Below are 15,429 nucleotides of genomic sequence, written 5' to 3'. Positions count from 1 at the left end.
CATCTTTCACCCAAACTAGGATGCAAAAATCATAGCAGAATCATGAATAACTTACGAGAATAGCCACTGGAACTGGCGGTGGATGCGTGAGGAGGTATTCCGTAGCTTGTTCCATACTGGTCGTGTGCAATAACGCTTCTGTACAGTGTTCACGCGTAAAACCCATATCAATCAACTACAAAAAAGTTCTGACAATCAATATCGTAATCATCTTTCAATCATATTTCAATAAACCATGTGCATATAAGTTGTAGGCTTTGTAGAATAATTCATTGTGCGCCAGCTAAGCCTCCAAGAAACAGCTTCTATGTTCACGTCTCAAAGTAAGTCCTAAACCTTTTTCAATATTTCCAAGATGTGAAACAATTAAATTTATTTAGTTTTTCAAATTCACAATTCAATTATTATTACTCATCACTTCATACGCCTACCTGTTGTAAGTGTTCTTGATTGATAGCCGGCTCGTCAGGTTCCACCGCTCGTAGATTGTTAGCCAATGTCGATTCACCCGCTGGCGTTGTACCCGTTGCTGAATTGCCGGTGGCAGTTTCGCTGACTTTATCTTTACCTAGTTTCTCCTGAAAGTAATTTCCATATCATTCATTACCACTAGCTCAAAAAAATATACAAATTAAGATCATTGACATGTACACAGTATTAAAATGGTCCATAATTTTAGACCTATTTCTACTCACCCGAATGACGGCTTCGCCTTTAATGATGTGACACAATATGGCCAGAATTGATTCGGACATGCGGCCTCCATACACGCTCAAAGGCTTCTTCTCCCACAAATGCATGATAGATTGGAATGCAGACTGAAAGTAAGGATATATATGAAGCCCAACTTGAAACACCACTAACATCGATATAAAGCATTTTCAGTTACACGTTGGGTTAAATCTACCTTGTGCGTTTTCACTAAATACTGTACTGGACTGAATGGCGTTAAATCACCGGCGATGCGTTTCGGCATATTATGACGAGATTCTAATACATTTTTCGTGTTGACCATTTTCTCGACGAGTAAAAGCCAAGCGTCCAAAAATTCACCCGTTCCATCTGAAATAAATATGGTGAGAATGAGATGATGAATCATTCGATCGAATTCCGCTGATCAGCAACTGAATTGTTATGGGCAGACGGTAGGATAATTGTGTGATCAATCTTCCTACTGTCAGCTTTCTGACTGTCTAATGTACAACAAACTAAGTAAAATCTACATCAATTGTACGTTGTGGCCCAGAGTTCAACTCCCGCATGGCCGGGACCATATTTCTTCTCCTAAAACCACATATCTATTAACACTTCGTTCTGCTACGAGGATTTAGTGTAATTCTACGGGCCAGGTTAAGCAAGTTTCCAAGATCCCAGGGCATAGGCGATCTCACATATTATCTATCTCTACACTCTAAAATGCAAGGGCTTTGCAATGAAGATTTTGGCGTTCTGTGGTTCCCAAGAGTATTTCACTAGCCAGCTGATATAATACATAGTATTTGCAGTATCAGTGCAGATTTCGTTACGCTCTCAACGTATGAAGATTACTTTTTTTACTATAATGATATACTAAAAGCTTACATACCAGGTAATTCTGCATATTCTAATCCTTCGTTTAATGTCACCTTACCAGCACACGATAATGCCCACTTGAAAGCTCTGTAAATCAAAAGCGAGATCTTATATATGCAACGATGACCACTATTTACTATACATGATTTATATCTTGATATGTCCGGGGAGGAACGAAGAACATCGTTACTGCTCAACCGAGTTCCCAGAATTCCCCGATTTTCTGTTGGAAATACTTCATAAGACAGCAGTTTGGTCTCGCTACCTAGTCTTCTGATTATATTAGTTATTTCCGTATTAACTAAAGATGCAAAATCCAAATGTTATGGTTATAACTTACTCGAACAAAGCGTTCTGACCACCAGACTGGACGAATTTCTGCAGCATCAAATGATACGGATATTTCAATTCATCGAACAACATCGGCGACGTAAATCCAACACAACAAATATAGAATGTTAATCTGGAAAATTAACATTAAAATATTCAGCCCACTATAGGTTGCCTTGGGATGACCAGGCTATAGGCTACTCAGCATTGATGGAAGACATAATAAACACAGTTAGCCTTCAAATGATAATGATTATCGTACGTTTTATACAGTATCAAATCCACTTAAAGTGACAAAGAAAACAAATATTTTCAAAAACAAGTTTAGAGCCCTGCCTAAACACTGCTGATATCTGCAATTGGCCTTATCAGAGAAGACTTAGCTCTCTGATTGTCCTTTTGAAACTGATATCTTTTTGGCATAGATTTTCACCAAAACACCCCCTTAAATTAAAAACAAGGCCCTTTTCCCAAATTCGACTTCCTAGCAATTTGAATATGGATAATGCGTTAATGTATGCTTCGTATCAAAATGTGCTCGGTTGCAAAGTGCAAGCCTTTCATCTGGAAACCACATCATAAAATCCATATAAAATCTTTGAGACGAACTTACTGTAATTTTGGCACAGGAGATGTATCCGGGGGAGTCCACGATAATCCGTTAGCTAACAGTTTCGTTAACGCAGTCGCGACCGCCTGAGCGGACGGCGTAGGCGTGACCGGGGGTGTAACTTGTTGACTGCGACGTTGACGCACCGGCGATCCGACGCAAAGTTTAACTAGAAGTCCGAACAGTTCGGCGAGCGCGCGCCCGAGCCGCGAGGACGCCGACAACAACGGCTTGATCTGTTTGATTTGAGCTTGTAAGACGGGCGAGAGTTTGTTTTTCTTCGTCAATTCGTTTTCTAATACGGGAACGTCGTCCGATTCCATAGGACTAGGTACGCTATTCTCCTGCGTGCTTAACGATTCCATCGCGGCGCTGACTCCGTTACTGCCGAGTTCGCCGACGCTGCGCGTGAGTTCCATTTGCGATCCCTTCAAGTCTTTCATGTCTTTTGGCAACAAGTTTTCCATATCGGCGCGTCCGAATTCGCAATCGCTCGGCAGGATATCCTCGCTGCACAACGCGAGAAGAACGGTGCTCTCCCAAACGAGCGACGTGTACAACTGACTTAATCCCTTGAGAACTTGCAAGCCCAGCTCCGATCCCCAGTGACTTACTGATATCGTGCGAATATCAATCTGCAAAATACAAAATTGATTCATTGTTTCTTATCTGAGCAAGTCTAGGTCCATATCATTTGAAAAATTAACAGGGCTCCTGCACCAAATAATCTACAGAATTCCTCGACTTCCCACAACCTTTCTCCCAAATTTTCTATGAAAGTTCCTGATAGATGTTCTTAACTCCGAAACTCAATGCCTTTCCTGATCTCTAAGAATTTTAACTTTTGCATGAAGCATACTCAACAATGACCAAAAAAATATGAAGATATCATAAGCCAACACCAAAAATTCCATTTCTTCTCACCGATTTATGCAAGAAAAAGCGTTGAACTTTCTAAGACCGGGAAAACTAATTCCAAACTCCCTGACGATCATCAATTATCAATGACCGCAGGAACTCTGATTAAAACGAGCTTCACCTAGCATGAAATTACAGTGGATCTTTTGATTCGAGTTATATGAGGTGACTAGGGTTTGTAGATTATACTTCAATGAAATCAGGCATAAAATGCTCGACTTAGAAGAAATAAAGCATAAACCCCAATGGTTAATTTTGCACTGTTTTTATTCCAGACATACACTAGTTTGACAGGAGATCAAGATACAGTGCTGTTATTAAAAATTTCAAAATAATTTGTAAACATCGGAAATTGTAATCAATGTTTCTAGATTATACTCAAATAATCAGGTATAAAATACGCGATTTTGAACAAAAAAAGTATAAACCCAGTGGCTAATTTTGCACTACTTTTATGCCAGACAAACAGTGGTTTGACAGGAGATCAAGATACAGTGCTTGCTATAAAAAACCTCAAAATAACTTGTCAATATCTGAAATCATAGTAATCAATGTTGGTATATACTTCATTAATCAGACATAAAATGCCTAGATTGTTGAAAAAAAGCACAAATGCAATAGTTAATTCCGCACTACTTTTATTCCAGACAAACACTTTGTTTGACAGGAGATCAAGATACAGTGCTCTAAACCTTTTTTTCTAGAAAAAAATAAACCGTTTCAGAAATCCCCAATGAAATCTATCATTATGACCATTTAGAATTTAGTCAACTGGTAAATTTTAATCATATCACCTGGCAATTAGATGGATAGGTCCATACTCTTATGAAACGCGTGATGTAGTTAGCAGAGTAAATTAGTATTCAGGCAAGCACTTTATCTAAAAGCATACTACACGTACATACATCTATTTGAAAAGTTGAAATATTTTGCATAGTTTTTAGCCAACACCACAGCCAAAGTCCAACAACAAAGCCACGCACTTGATGCTTACTGAACGCTATCGAGTTTATAATCCAATCATTAGTAATATTTTGGAGAGTTTCTATGTAATCTTTGGCATCGCTTTAGATTTAGCATATAACTGTTATATCATGGACTCTGCTTTAATGAGATTAATTGTGATTACAGTAGATCCCAAATGACTTCAAGAAACTACTGCACTTAATAGTAGTGTTCAAGCAGAGTTAACATCGTAGCGTAGCGTGGCGGTCCCCACAATGTGAGCGCATTAGGTGCTAAGATTCATTTTCCTAGCATTTAGGGTTCGCGATCAACTAGTTTATGTTTGGTGATCTCTATGATGATAATGTGCCGTAGTGTTGCGGGGTGCCCAATTCAAACCCCTCTGCGTCTGGTGAAAAACCGAATACCGAGTGTAAGGTTGTTAAAAACTAACTGGACAGAAGCAATAATCAGGGGTCGAGTGACAACATGCCTACATGGGAAGTGGCCTGAAAGGCCTGACAATAAGGCTATTTCAATATACAATGCCCCTGGTGAACATATACATATTAACCCTTCCAGTGCGTCTACACCGTTGTGCGGTGTATAAATCAGTGATAGATTTTGCTAGTACACCGCACCGCGGTGTATTGATGTAATTAGTAATTATCTCTCCTGAAAAATGGCAGCACCTGTCAAACATAGTGTAATACTAGTAACTAACGATACACTGCGCCCGCAGTGTAGACGCACTATAGTGGTATTCCCGTTGTTCAACACACTAGGGTGGAATCTTATAAAATTTTCAAATTACCTCCAGCACTACAGGGTATTAATTAGTCAGCACTGAAAGGGTTAAACCTCAAGACAATCAATCAAAGGGTCTTCCAAGATTTCCCATAAAAACTGCAAAATTGCAAAAGTGCTGATTTAGCTGAGCAATAATGACAATCGGGCCAAATTGCCAGGCTGTAGATGTGTCTACATTTAACACAAACATCAAGGCTGTAGATGAAAGTGTAATGGAATTTATCCAAGAGAACTAAATCCTGTCTATTGACCAACCGATGGTCAGACGAAAAGTGAATGCAATAAACCGATGGAACTTCGCCCCAAGCGGACTTAAGTCATCTCTTTACTCAGTAGAAGTAGTTGCTATTCGACACATTTGATCAGCGACTAGCTAACATCGTTAGAAAAACCTCAACACAACGTTCAGGTACGAATGCTGGCAGTCAAAGTATCAAATAATAGGGCGAAGTTCCACTAAGCAAGCGACTATGTAAGATGAATGAATATATATGTATATAGTAGCGAGATACATACATGATTTCTTACCTGTCCCACGCGACACACATGCACGAACATCATTATATAAGCATGGGCCGCTGTCAACGAATGCAACAAAGGAGTCGCCGACGACAGGGTCGTCGCCTCTTGGATGTTCGGCGACGTGGCGAGTTCTCGCAGCAACACCGAGCCGCCGGGTGGATCGAGCGGTTTGTGAAGTGGTTTCAACGACTGTAGCACTTCGTTCAACTGCAACAGGCCCTGTTTCAGTACCTGCGGTTCAACGGACAACGTCTGCAAAATAACACGTAAACGGTTATGACAAATGCACTATTTACTAATTTTACCCTAAATCGTGGCAAACCACAAGGTGATAGATAGATTTCTAAGTAACGACAAAATCAAGCAAATTACACACATCAAAAAGTTTTAAATCTAATGTCTATTTCAACTTGACTTGACGACCCCTTCAATGAATACTTTTTTGCCATCCTTCAATAGTGAAAAATGGATAAAAAAACCATGCTTTGATCAACTGCCAGTCCTTTCTGGTCCTATTAAGACTTTTATCAGGTGCGTACCATCAAAACTGACCGAGCTAGGCCACTTGATGTGCTCTAAATTCAAGTTGAAATACACATTAGCAAGTGGTTATCCCTACATCAGTGTTTACAGCAGACAGACTTCAACACAATCAGGGAAATTTCAATACTGGTATGCGTGATCGAAAATAGTAACGGCCCTCTTGGGCAAATTGTAACTCTAAATGATCGACCAGGGTTTTTGCTTAAGATAACACCCAAGTCAAGTTGATAAGTATAACCGATAACTTACAAACACGGCCTTGCAGACAGTAGCAACAGCTTGACAAGAGGCAGATGCCGGAAAATCAATCGGCAAATTCGGTAAACTGAGTATCGACATAAGAGGCACGAGTCCTTTCTGCGTGACGAACTCGCGGCAATGATCATCGGTCGTGTTGTTACTCAAAATCGCTTCGACAAACTTCATCTGTTGAGAAATAATTGCGAAATAAAACAAATATATTTGTGAACATTAGACTAATATTTGTCTCATTCAACCGCTTGCATTAGTACGATAGACTCCTTACTTGAGATCTTTATTTGAGTAAAGGTAATTAGAGTGGAAAAATTTGATATTCTATTGCAGCGGCGCAGTGATTTTTTTTAAATTCTTTTAAATGATTTGATTTATGCAAAAAAGTCCTTCTGAATCAGTGATGAAAGAAGCCAATCGCAGAAGGCCCATATCTATTATCACTGATTATCATTACTGAATATCGTTATATTGATTATCTACAGTAGTGTACACGGATTCGAGTCTTTTATCCAACTACTAACATGAAAGAGGCCTAGTGCCAATAAATATATATCCACAATTGACAATTTGACTATGACTTTAAATACAATATTGTAATTTTCTGTATGAAATGCACTGATCCATTTGCTAAGGATGAGAAAGTTTAAGCCATTCATCGTGTGATTATCCATACATACCACATTTAGCACATAGTCCATGAGGGGAATCGGAGTCTTCTCGTGCGACTGACCATCGCTGGTGCCAGGCTCTGACGCCGGTTTCTCGGATACCGACGTCGTCATCTGATTTTGAGGCGTCGCCGGCATGTCATCGTCGTCTTCCTCTTCGTCCGAGGATGTGGCATCATTCGGCGCCGGAGATCGCGGCGTGCTGTTCGATTGCACGTCGCTTTTCGGCTGCGGCTTCTGACAAATGTAACGGGGATCGCGGCCCATCGCGACAACTTCTTCCAGCAACTGAAATTAAATTTTCAAAAATCATCTTTCCAATTCAATGATTGTTTCTACCATATTTCGAGACCAGACTTAATCTGCCACCATTTTCATTCAGGGCGGTTTCTTCTTCATATAGAATTAGTTTTTTTCCCGCCATCTGGAGCCTTGCCCTGGGCTAAAAACCTTGCACTCATATACCAAGTAGAAATGTACCTTTATAATAGCTTTGGTTGCATCCATACGTAGGGATGGTTGATGACGCATTAGTTCATCCATCGCATTGCCGAGGTTACTGGCCGTATCGCCGAGCGGATTCGAACTGCGCCGACGCCTCATCGCCGGCAGGTAATCCGGCGACAACAGTACTTTGAACAGACGTTCGAACGGCTTGCACGCGACGAACGCCTGTAAGCCACGCGCGTTCAAACACAAAGCGCTGAAAACATTCGGCAACGACGCCAAAACCTCTCGCGTTGCAGGAACCTAAACAAAACAAAATCGAGCAGTCTTTGACTTAGGGAAAATTTTGAATATTTGTCAAGTAATGGCAGAGGGTATATAGCCTTACTAACAACTTAAGCCTGATCATATCCAAATACATGCACCCTTAAATTCTGAATCTTTTTAAGCTCGAAACAATTTCTTTTAACTTTGCAGGAAGTATATAATAAAAGATTTTTACAAACATACGGTAATAGATCAAAGGAACAACAGTGAATTGTACTTACATCTTTGATAAGCAGTGATTGTAAGACAACATCCGTAAGTCCGTTATCTTGCAGCGACGACAACAGCGATGGTTCTTGGAACACGTAAACAGTCACAACATCAGTTGCTAGCGAGATAAAGCCAGAAAAAAAATATTGAAGATTTCCATTCATCGAGGATCATAAATCGTCTGATACGATTTCAACGTCTATGTCATGTAAAGTTTAGTTCTAGGTTAACGGCCTTGATAGGAAATGAAAATTGGCCCTAGAACCTTCAAACCTCATCAATGATTTCAACGATTGAATTGTTGAATTTGTAAGTTCGCTTACCTAACAGAAACAGCGACGGCCCATAGTATTCAGCATTGCTGATAATGTGTTTCAATGATCGCGGCAGGCTATGATCCATTACTTTATACAGAAATTAATACCATCACATAAATGAATGTTCGAACAGACAATGATATTGATAAATAAACTTCAATTAAAGGGTGGTCGTAGTACTCACAATGACGGATGCTTTCCGAGAATGCTGGGTCAGGAATAGCTTTCTTTAGAAAATTCAACATTGATTTCAATAACGCAGCCCTTTGCGGAAAACACTGAAATCCTGAATAACATCGAAAAATATCAAGTAAGACAATCATCTTTGAAATCACTCAGTTCAACCGAAAAATATTGAAGCATTTTTAAGTGATTTTTCAAACAGAACAATAGGATATAGGATCAATTTAACGCAAAAAATTTGTGGCACGATTGAACTAGCAGAACTTAGTTGATTTTGAGAATATTTGATGATACTATCTGAAGCTACTCTAGAATACTGTAAGATCTGAAGGACTGATTACAAAATACAATACACTTACCTGATTTAGCAGCACTATAATCAGGTTCTGAAGACGTCGATGCGGACGCTTCTTCAATTGTCATGCTACGCGGTGAATCCACGATCGTCGTACTGCCGGTAGAAGTAGCGGCACCACCTGCGGACGACGGCTCAGTTTCCATCGGCGAATGAGTACTCGCGGCAGCCGGCGATGTCGGATTCGAGTCGATGCCGCTCGAATGTTCTCCTTGCTGAGGTTTTATCACAAAAGGTTGAACTTTCCGGCAAATATCGACCTCGTGCTGAACAGATAGAAAACAAAACGAAATTCTAGATTGTCTCGAGTCAAAGCATGTCTTAAAATTTCATCACTGGGTTAAATCAGAAACAGAGTTGACCCTCCATTATCTCCAGCATCAGATCATCTACCACCGAAATAATGTAAACAGGGTCCCTACAAATCAAGTCATTCCTTGATATAAGGAGTTTTTAAGGAGAAAATTTCAAACTTTGAAGAAGTGAATTTATAAATTTGTAATTTTTCATCCTATACATTACCTAAACTAGATTTCTTAAATGGTAACTGCCACATTCAGTAAACAAAAAAAATCCAGATTCCACGAATTTATGAAGTAGTCTACTGTACAACTACTAACTAGACAAAAATTTCTAATTGCCAATTTCTCAACATTGCAGGAGTTTTAAGGGAGTTTCCGGCATTTTGCTCAAATGAAAGAATTTCAAGCACCTTTAAAAAAATTTTCCGCTTTGAAAGAGTTTTTAAGGAATCAAGATATAGGGACCCTGCTGGAAAACAAGATTATTTTCTTCATAGCAATTAATCACTCTTTGAGCAGAAACGTACCTCAAGTCGATTGATAAAAGCAGTTAGACCACCATGAGTTTGGAATGCACTCATATCAAGATTCGTGATCAAATCTATCACACGCACTGCTCTGGTGACAAACTGAAATACATATTCGAATAACAGGGCGATTAAACGAGTTAATTTTCAAAGGGATAAGACCATAAACACTCCAATTAAACTAACAAACTATAATTATTTCATAAGCGGGGAAACGAGAGTGCCAGTGTCCGTAGATATTTTCTGCAGAAATTTGGCGACCATTCAAATACATATTGCATTAGGCATTTTGGTAATACTTACTGTTATATGCTCTTGTCCTTCATCGTACCAGTTAATAACTTTCAGCAACGCCTCCATCATTCCACACGCTTCTAAGGCTTCTCCACCTGAAAAATTAGGCCGCAAATTAAAAATCATTTAACACGTACAATACGATTGTCGTAGGTACTATGGAAACTGATTACTCATGTGAATAGTTCCTTTCACTTCAATCTTAATTCTACGATAAGAGGAACGATACTCACCCGCTTCGTAACTGGCCAGGTGATAAAGGAATGAAAACAAAGCAGTAGCATAAGGCTGAGGGAAAGGATCCGCAGAGGTATCTGAAATATGACATGATGAAAACAGGTTAATCGCTCTAATACATTATTATCATTATTAACTTTCCAGAAAAAGCGGTGAATATTCAGTTTACTACTTAATGAACTAAGAGTACATTGTCTTCGAGTTTGGGACCAGTGAAATGAACATTGATAACAAATGATTGAAATGTGTTATCTTTATCTTTGCAATATGGATTTCACATGTGGTGTGAACGGACACAAAATTTCTGTTGTTATTTAGTATTTCATGTAGTGAGAGATATAAAATATTATGAACATTTTGATATGAAATTGTAGATGTCTATGATTATAAATTGTATGACTTAAATCAGGGTGACACACAGCAACGAAACTAATTCTTCACAAACCTGACATCGATTGTATACAAGACCGCACGAGTACTGGCAAGAATCCGTGATAGGAGGCAGCGCCGGTCGCGTCGATGATCGCGTTCAGTTTAGGATTGCGTTCGACGTGAATGATCGACGTTAACGTGCGCAGCGAGGCGGCCTTGATGTCGACTAACTGCGAACTGCGTAACTCGAGAATATCGACGAGCTCCTCGATGAGTCCGTTGTAGAGTAAGCTGTTCATATTATCCTGTATAGCACTTGAGTATACTGCGTTGGAAGAAAATAAAGAAGACCGAGTTCGAATATGATTGATGAACAATAAATACGACCATCCTGAATATACCATGAATATTATGAAACGATTGTGACTTTAAACGTTCTAGTTCACTTTCAGGGGCGGATCCAGGGGTAGACATTGACAGGGACGCTAATAAATGGAAAGGGCATACAGTTAAAATGGCATGTTTCCACATAGAGCGCGTGCCAAGCCAAAACAGGGGTCCGAAAAATTTTGAAATTCTAGTGCATTTTCACACAATTTCTAGTCACTTGAATGACATTAAAGAGAAGATAAGCTGAATCTTGTGCCGTGGACTGCTTGTCCATCAGACGTGTGTGGAAAAAGTGCCACCATAAAAGGCACAGGAGAATTGCGTCAGGAGCAATGAGTCTGGCGGATCTGCCTCTAAGTTTTGATACTTTTACATTTTTGTATCTCGAAATATTATACAAATAAACCTACCTAAACATCATGAATTGTGGGTTAACTTATCAACTATTAAGAACTGACATTTAATGAGTCGATTTTAGTTCACATCTCTCGACTCACCTAAAATTGAGATCGCTTGAAGTCTGGCCTGTACGCATTGGATGCGCTTATTGTACTTCGAGAATGAGTGGGCCAAACGGATATGAGTAAATAATGACATTTGTTTCGACGGCGGCACGTTGTACGTTTTGATGAGCTCTTCCATAATCACAGCCGGCTGCTTGTCGATGCGGTCGAGATTATCAATATGTATACAACTTAATATGTTAGCTGCATTCTGTAATATTGAACAATAGAAAAAAAGTGTTTCAAACGATATCGTTAACATGCACTTATGAACACGGTGATTTCGGAGATCCACTAATCATCAGGGCTGCCAACCTCTGAAAGGTGCAATTAATGGTGTAAATTTTTTCAGCAGCATTTCAAAGGTGTGGTTCCAAATCAATCAGTAATAACCTGCAAGACCCTCAGTAGCATCTTTCATATTTTTGTACGCAATAAACAAATCAAATCGATATTTCTCATGACAAAATGGTAACAGAATACTGAAAATCAGGAACAGTTGGCAGCTTTGAATCAGTATAGCTCCTTCACAATTCGTCTTTTCATCTATAAATTTGCTCTTAAGATTTTTTCTGGTTTTAAGAGTTTTATGATTAATTTGTCACTTTGGGAAAATATCTTTAAGAGCTTTGAGATTGTTATAAGGTAAAAGTGCTTTTAAATCATTATCATCCCCAATGCACCATTATTTCATTTATAGTTAGTAGATTTTGATAAACACTGAAGCATTCAACTTCGCGTCCTTCAATTGGAATCAAGAAGGGAGGGGGTCTGATGCATTTTACTAAATAAAAATTTACCTTTTTGCCCGACTTTTCTTCTGTGCTTTCCGCGTAGAATTCAAAATGTAGAGTAGTTGCACTAGATGGAAAATTCTGAAAAATATATACACGTACATCAACATTATTGCCATTCAAATCGTTTTCAAAACAGCTAAAACTGCCGATTAGTATTAAACTGCTACAAAATTATGTTGAATATGCTTCAAACAGATACCCGAATTAACGTTTCTGATTCAAATAAAGCATAGACCCAGAAGTTAATTTTGCACTATTTTTATTCCAGACAAACACCAGTTTGACAGGAGATCAAGATACAGTGCCTGTTTTATCAAAATCTTTAAAATAACCCGTCTATAAGCGAAATTTTAGTAATCAATGTCGGTAGATTATACTTCAATAATCAGGCATAAAATCCTCGAAAAAATAAAGCATAAACCCAGAAGTTATTTTTGCACTATTTTTATTCCAGACAAACACTGGTTTGACAGGAGATCAAGATACAGTGCTCTTATAGTTAGAATGAAACACTTCAAAATAAGAAAATAATATCTAAAATCTTAACAACTTTCCATGACTTATCCCTGATTTTTAGCTATTTTACTAAATTCCCTCACTTTTTTTAAGAAAAGAAAATTCCCCGACTTTTTCCCTGATTTCCAGGTAAGTGGTCACCCTGTTATCTACTTACATCCATAGTGACGTCCGTACAGCACTGAGCCAGCCCGAATCCATTTTCTCGACCGCCCCAGCTCTGAAATTATAATCAACATTGTGAGCCAGACACTTGGAGAGATGAAGAACGAGATAAAATTTGCGACACGCCTCAACTCAAAAAATTACCTCAGCTAGCAGTGTAAGACGAACAATAAGAGCTTGTTTCTTCTCAGCGTTCAATCGTGTGATGAAATTTGACCGTTTGCTGGAAATTTTAAATCTTATCTTATTCATTGAATCAAAAATTTCAAGACATTAAATAACATTCGCGTCGAACCCGAAACTTCGCGATCAAAACGATCAACCGCAATCGATGAATTACCTAAAAACGTAGAGAAGGTTCAATACAGCAAGAACAATTGTCATATCACCGGATGACATCAGCGTCGTTAAATGTTCCATCGAGTTGTACAAATGCCGACTGAAGCTGTGTTCGATCAACAGCGCTGTGAACTGCAGCACCTGCATCAGTAACTCCTTCATCTGCGATCAAAATGTCCACAATCTATTAATCATCTGCATTAAGCTTTAGACATTTTTCTAAAATTCTTCAGTTGGGATCAACGAGTCGGATGCATTTGACAGATTAGGGTACATAATATAAATAAAGGGTATATATGGGCTTATTTGGCTAAATCCAAACCACAAAATTAAAGACTTTGTAATTAGAAAATATCCTTTTTAGAAGTATTTTTGAAGCTTTCTCTTACAAGGCAACTTTTGCCTAGCTTGAACATTAAGCTGAATTAACCCTAGACATATTCTATATTGACTTCGAATTTTATCGACTCTGATGGAATCGTATCTCTGACAAAAAAAAATAAATCAGGGTCCAGTAGCTCAAAACTTGGTCGAGTTAATTAGTAGATAGTTGACATAGTGACAATTAAAAGTTCATTGTTACTATATGGTATTTATCCGCCAGTTATCTTTAACCAACTTTCAAGCAACTGGCCCCTGATATCTTATATCATTATTACAAATTATTACATACTTTAGCGTTGTTGTCCAGATCGACGGGCAACAGCCACTGTTTGTCATCATCTTTTTTGCACGATTTCTCCAGAACATCGTCGAACATGTCCAAGACATCGGACCAGTGAAATAATTCACACTGAAGTTCATATCAAACATTTCATGAGATGTACAAAGAGAGAGAGAGAGAGAGAGAGTTTACTGGTTACTCATTAGTTCTGAAGGTGTATTTTTAAATTTTGCTCGTAGTTACCTTTCCGAATGTCCATGATTTTACTTCTTTCAGTTCAGTGAGCAAGTCATCATCATTTGAACACGATTTCAGCTTATCAATCAGAGTTTTACAATCAACCGGCTACAATAAAGAGTTTAGACAATTCAGGTTCAAAGTCGAACCGAAAAATCAAAATATACATTTCCGTAATAAGGTATTCAAAATACCTACCACTTCAGAAGTGCTTTTCTTTAGCTTAGACTGGTCAATCTTCATATCGATGATTTTATATGTATTTAAGCTAACTACGAACAAACGTTATTCATAACCACATTTCAGCCTGCAAAGAAAGTTTTCACGGTCATTGATAAATTGAACTGCAGTCGTAAATATTCATTCATAATAATTTCAACTCACTGCAGAAGTAAAATCATCAATCTACTTTTGACATAATTAGGTGTTTTAAAATACAGTATATATTGACTTCAGATCATCTCGGTAAAAATAATATTTATTTCAATTGATCGACAATCTTATCTAAGAAAACCTTAAAGGTTAATTTTTCATAAATAGTCCACAAAATACGTAAAATATAGGCAGTAATGGTTATACTGGCACTAACTCTCAATGAACTCCTAAATGGCATAAATTCAGTGGAGCCTAACCTGACCTTCACTGCTGTATTTACACGTCAATGAAAATAAAGTCACTGTAAAATAGACACACCAGTTGCACCATGGTACTTTTACTAATACTAATTAATAGTCAATGATTAATTCAATTAGATAGATCTATCTAAAACAGGCAAATAACCAAAATGCTATCCATATTTCATGTATTCTCAGTTCATTTCAGTAAATTTAGTCATCTCAATGATAAGGATGACTGGCATTTGTTGTCCGGATATTAAATTCTAATTTTAAATATCTTTTCATTAGGCAATTCCATTTCACAAGAAAAAACAAAAGAGGGAGAACCTGTCTCATGTAGGCATCTCATTAATGAGACTGATTTTAATTTTTAACTGACGGTTCATCAGTCTGCAAATAGTAATAGCGGTACGAGTTGATGTTAGCGCCTCTTCTCTCGTCTCACATAAGCGGAATC

The 15,429-nt window shown here is 38.3% G+C and overlaps 1 protein-coding gene across 1 annotated transcript in view; it reads right to left on the bottom strand.

Annotated features, from left to right (window-relative positions):
* LOC141901868 (E3 ubiquitin-protein ligase HUWE1-like) overlaps positions 1-15,429 on the bottom strand; it is a 44,106-nt gene that overhangs the window by 28,375 nt on the left and 302 nt on the right. The window contains exons 2-28 of the mRNA XM_074789403.1: positions 14,554-14,662; positions 14,362-14,463; positions 14,128-14,247; positions 13,456-13,616; positions 13,260-13,338; positions 13,108-13,170; positions 12,438-12,512; positions 11,632-11,848; positions 10,818-11,090; positions 10,369-10,449; positions 10,145-10,230; positions 9,842-9,943; positions 9,017-9,278; positions 8,659-8,760; positions 8,481-8,561; positions 8,169-8,275; positions 7,654-7,923; positions 7,183-7,461; positions 6,500-6,676; positions 5,702-5,959; positions 2,516-3,147; positions 1,913-2,035; positions 1,586-1,659; positions 908-1,062; positions 696-818; positions 432-578; positions 56-175 (exon numbers count right to left, since the gene is read on the bottom strand). Coding sequence (XP_074645504.1) covers positions 56-175; positions 432-578; positions 696-818; positions 908-1,062; positions 1,586-1,659; positions 1,913-2,035; positions 2,516-3,147; positions 5,702-5,959; positions 6,500-6,676; positions 7,183-7,461; positions 7,654-7,923; positions 8,169-8,275; positions 8,481-8,561; positions 8,659-8,760; positions 9,017-9,278; positions 9,842-9,943; positions 10,145-10,230; positions 10,369-10,449; positions 10,818-11,090; positions 11,632-11,848; positions 12,438-12,512; positions 13,108-13,170; positions 13,260-13,338; positions 13,456-13,616; positions 14,128-14,247; positions 14,362-14,463; positions 14,554-14,598 — 4,314 coding nt within the window. The 5' untranslated portion in view covers positions 14,599-14,662. The remainder of the gene's footprint in view (positions 1-55; positions 176-431; positions 579-695; positions 819-907; positions 1,063-1,585; positions 1,660-1,912; positions 2,036-2,515; positions 3,148-5,701; positions 5,960-6,499; positions 6,677-7,182; positions 7,462-7,653; positions 7,924-8,168; positions 8,276-8,480; positions 8,562-8,658; positions 8,761-9,016; positions 9,279-9,841; positions 9,944-10,144; positions 10,231-10,368; positions 10,450-10,817; positions 11,091-11,631; positions 11,849-12,437; positions 12,513-13,107; positions 13,171-13,259; positions 13,339-13,455; positions 13,617-14,127; positions 14,248-14,361; positions 14,464-14,553; positions 14,663-15,429) is intronic.

Source organism: Tubulanus polymorphus, chromosome 3, assembly GCF_964204645.1.
Source record: "Tubulanus polymorphus chromosome 3, tnTubPoly1.2, whole genome shotgun sequence".
NCBI lineage: Eukaryota > Metazoa > Nemertea > Palaeonemertea > Tubulaniformes > Tubulanidae > Tubulanus > Tubulanus polymorphus.
This window is presented reverse-complemented; position numbering and strand designations above follow the sequence as displayed.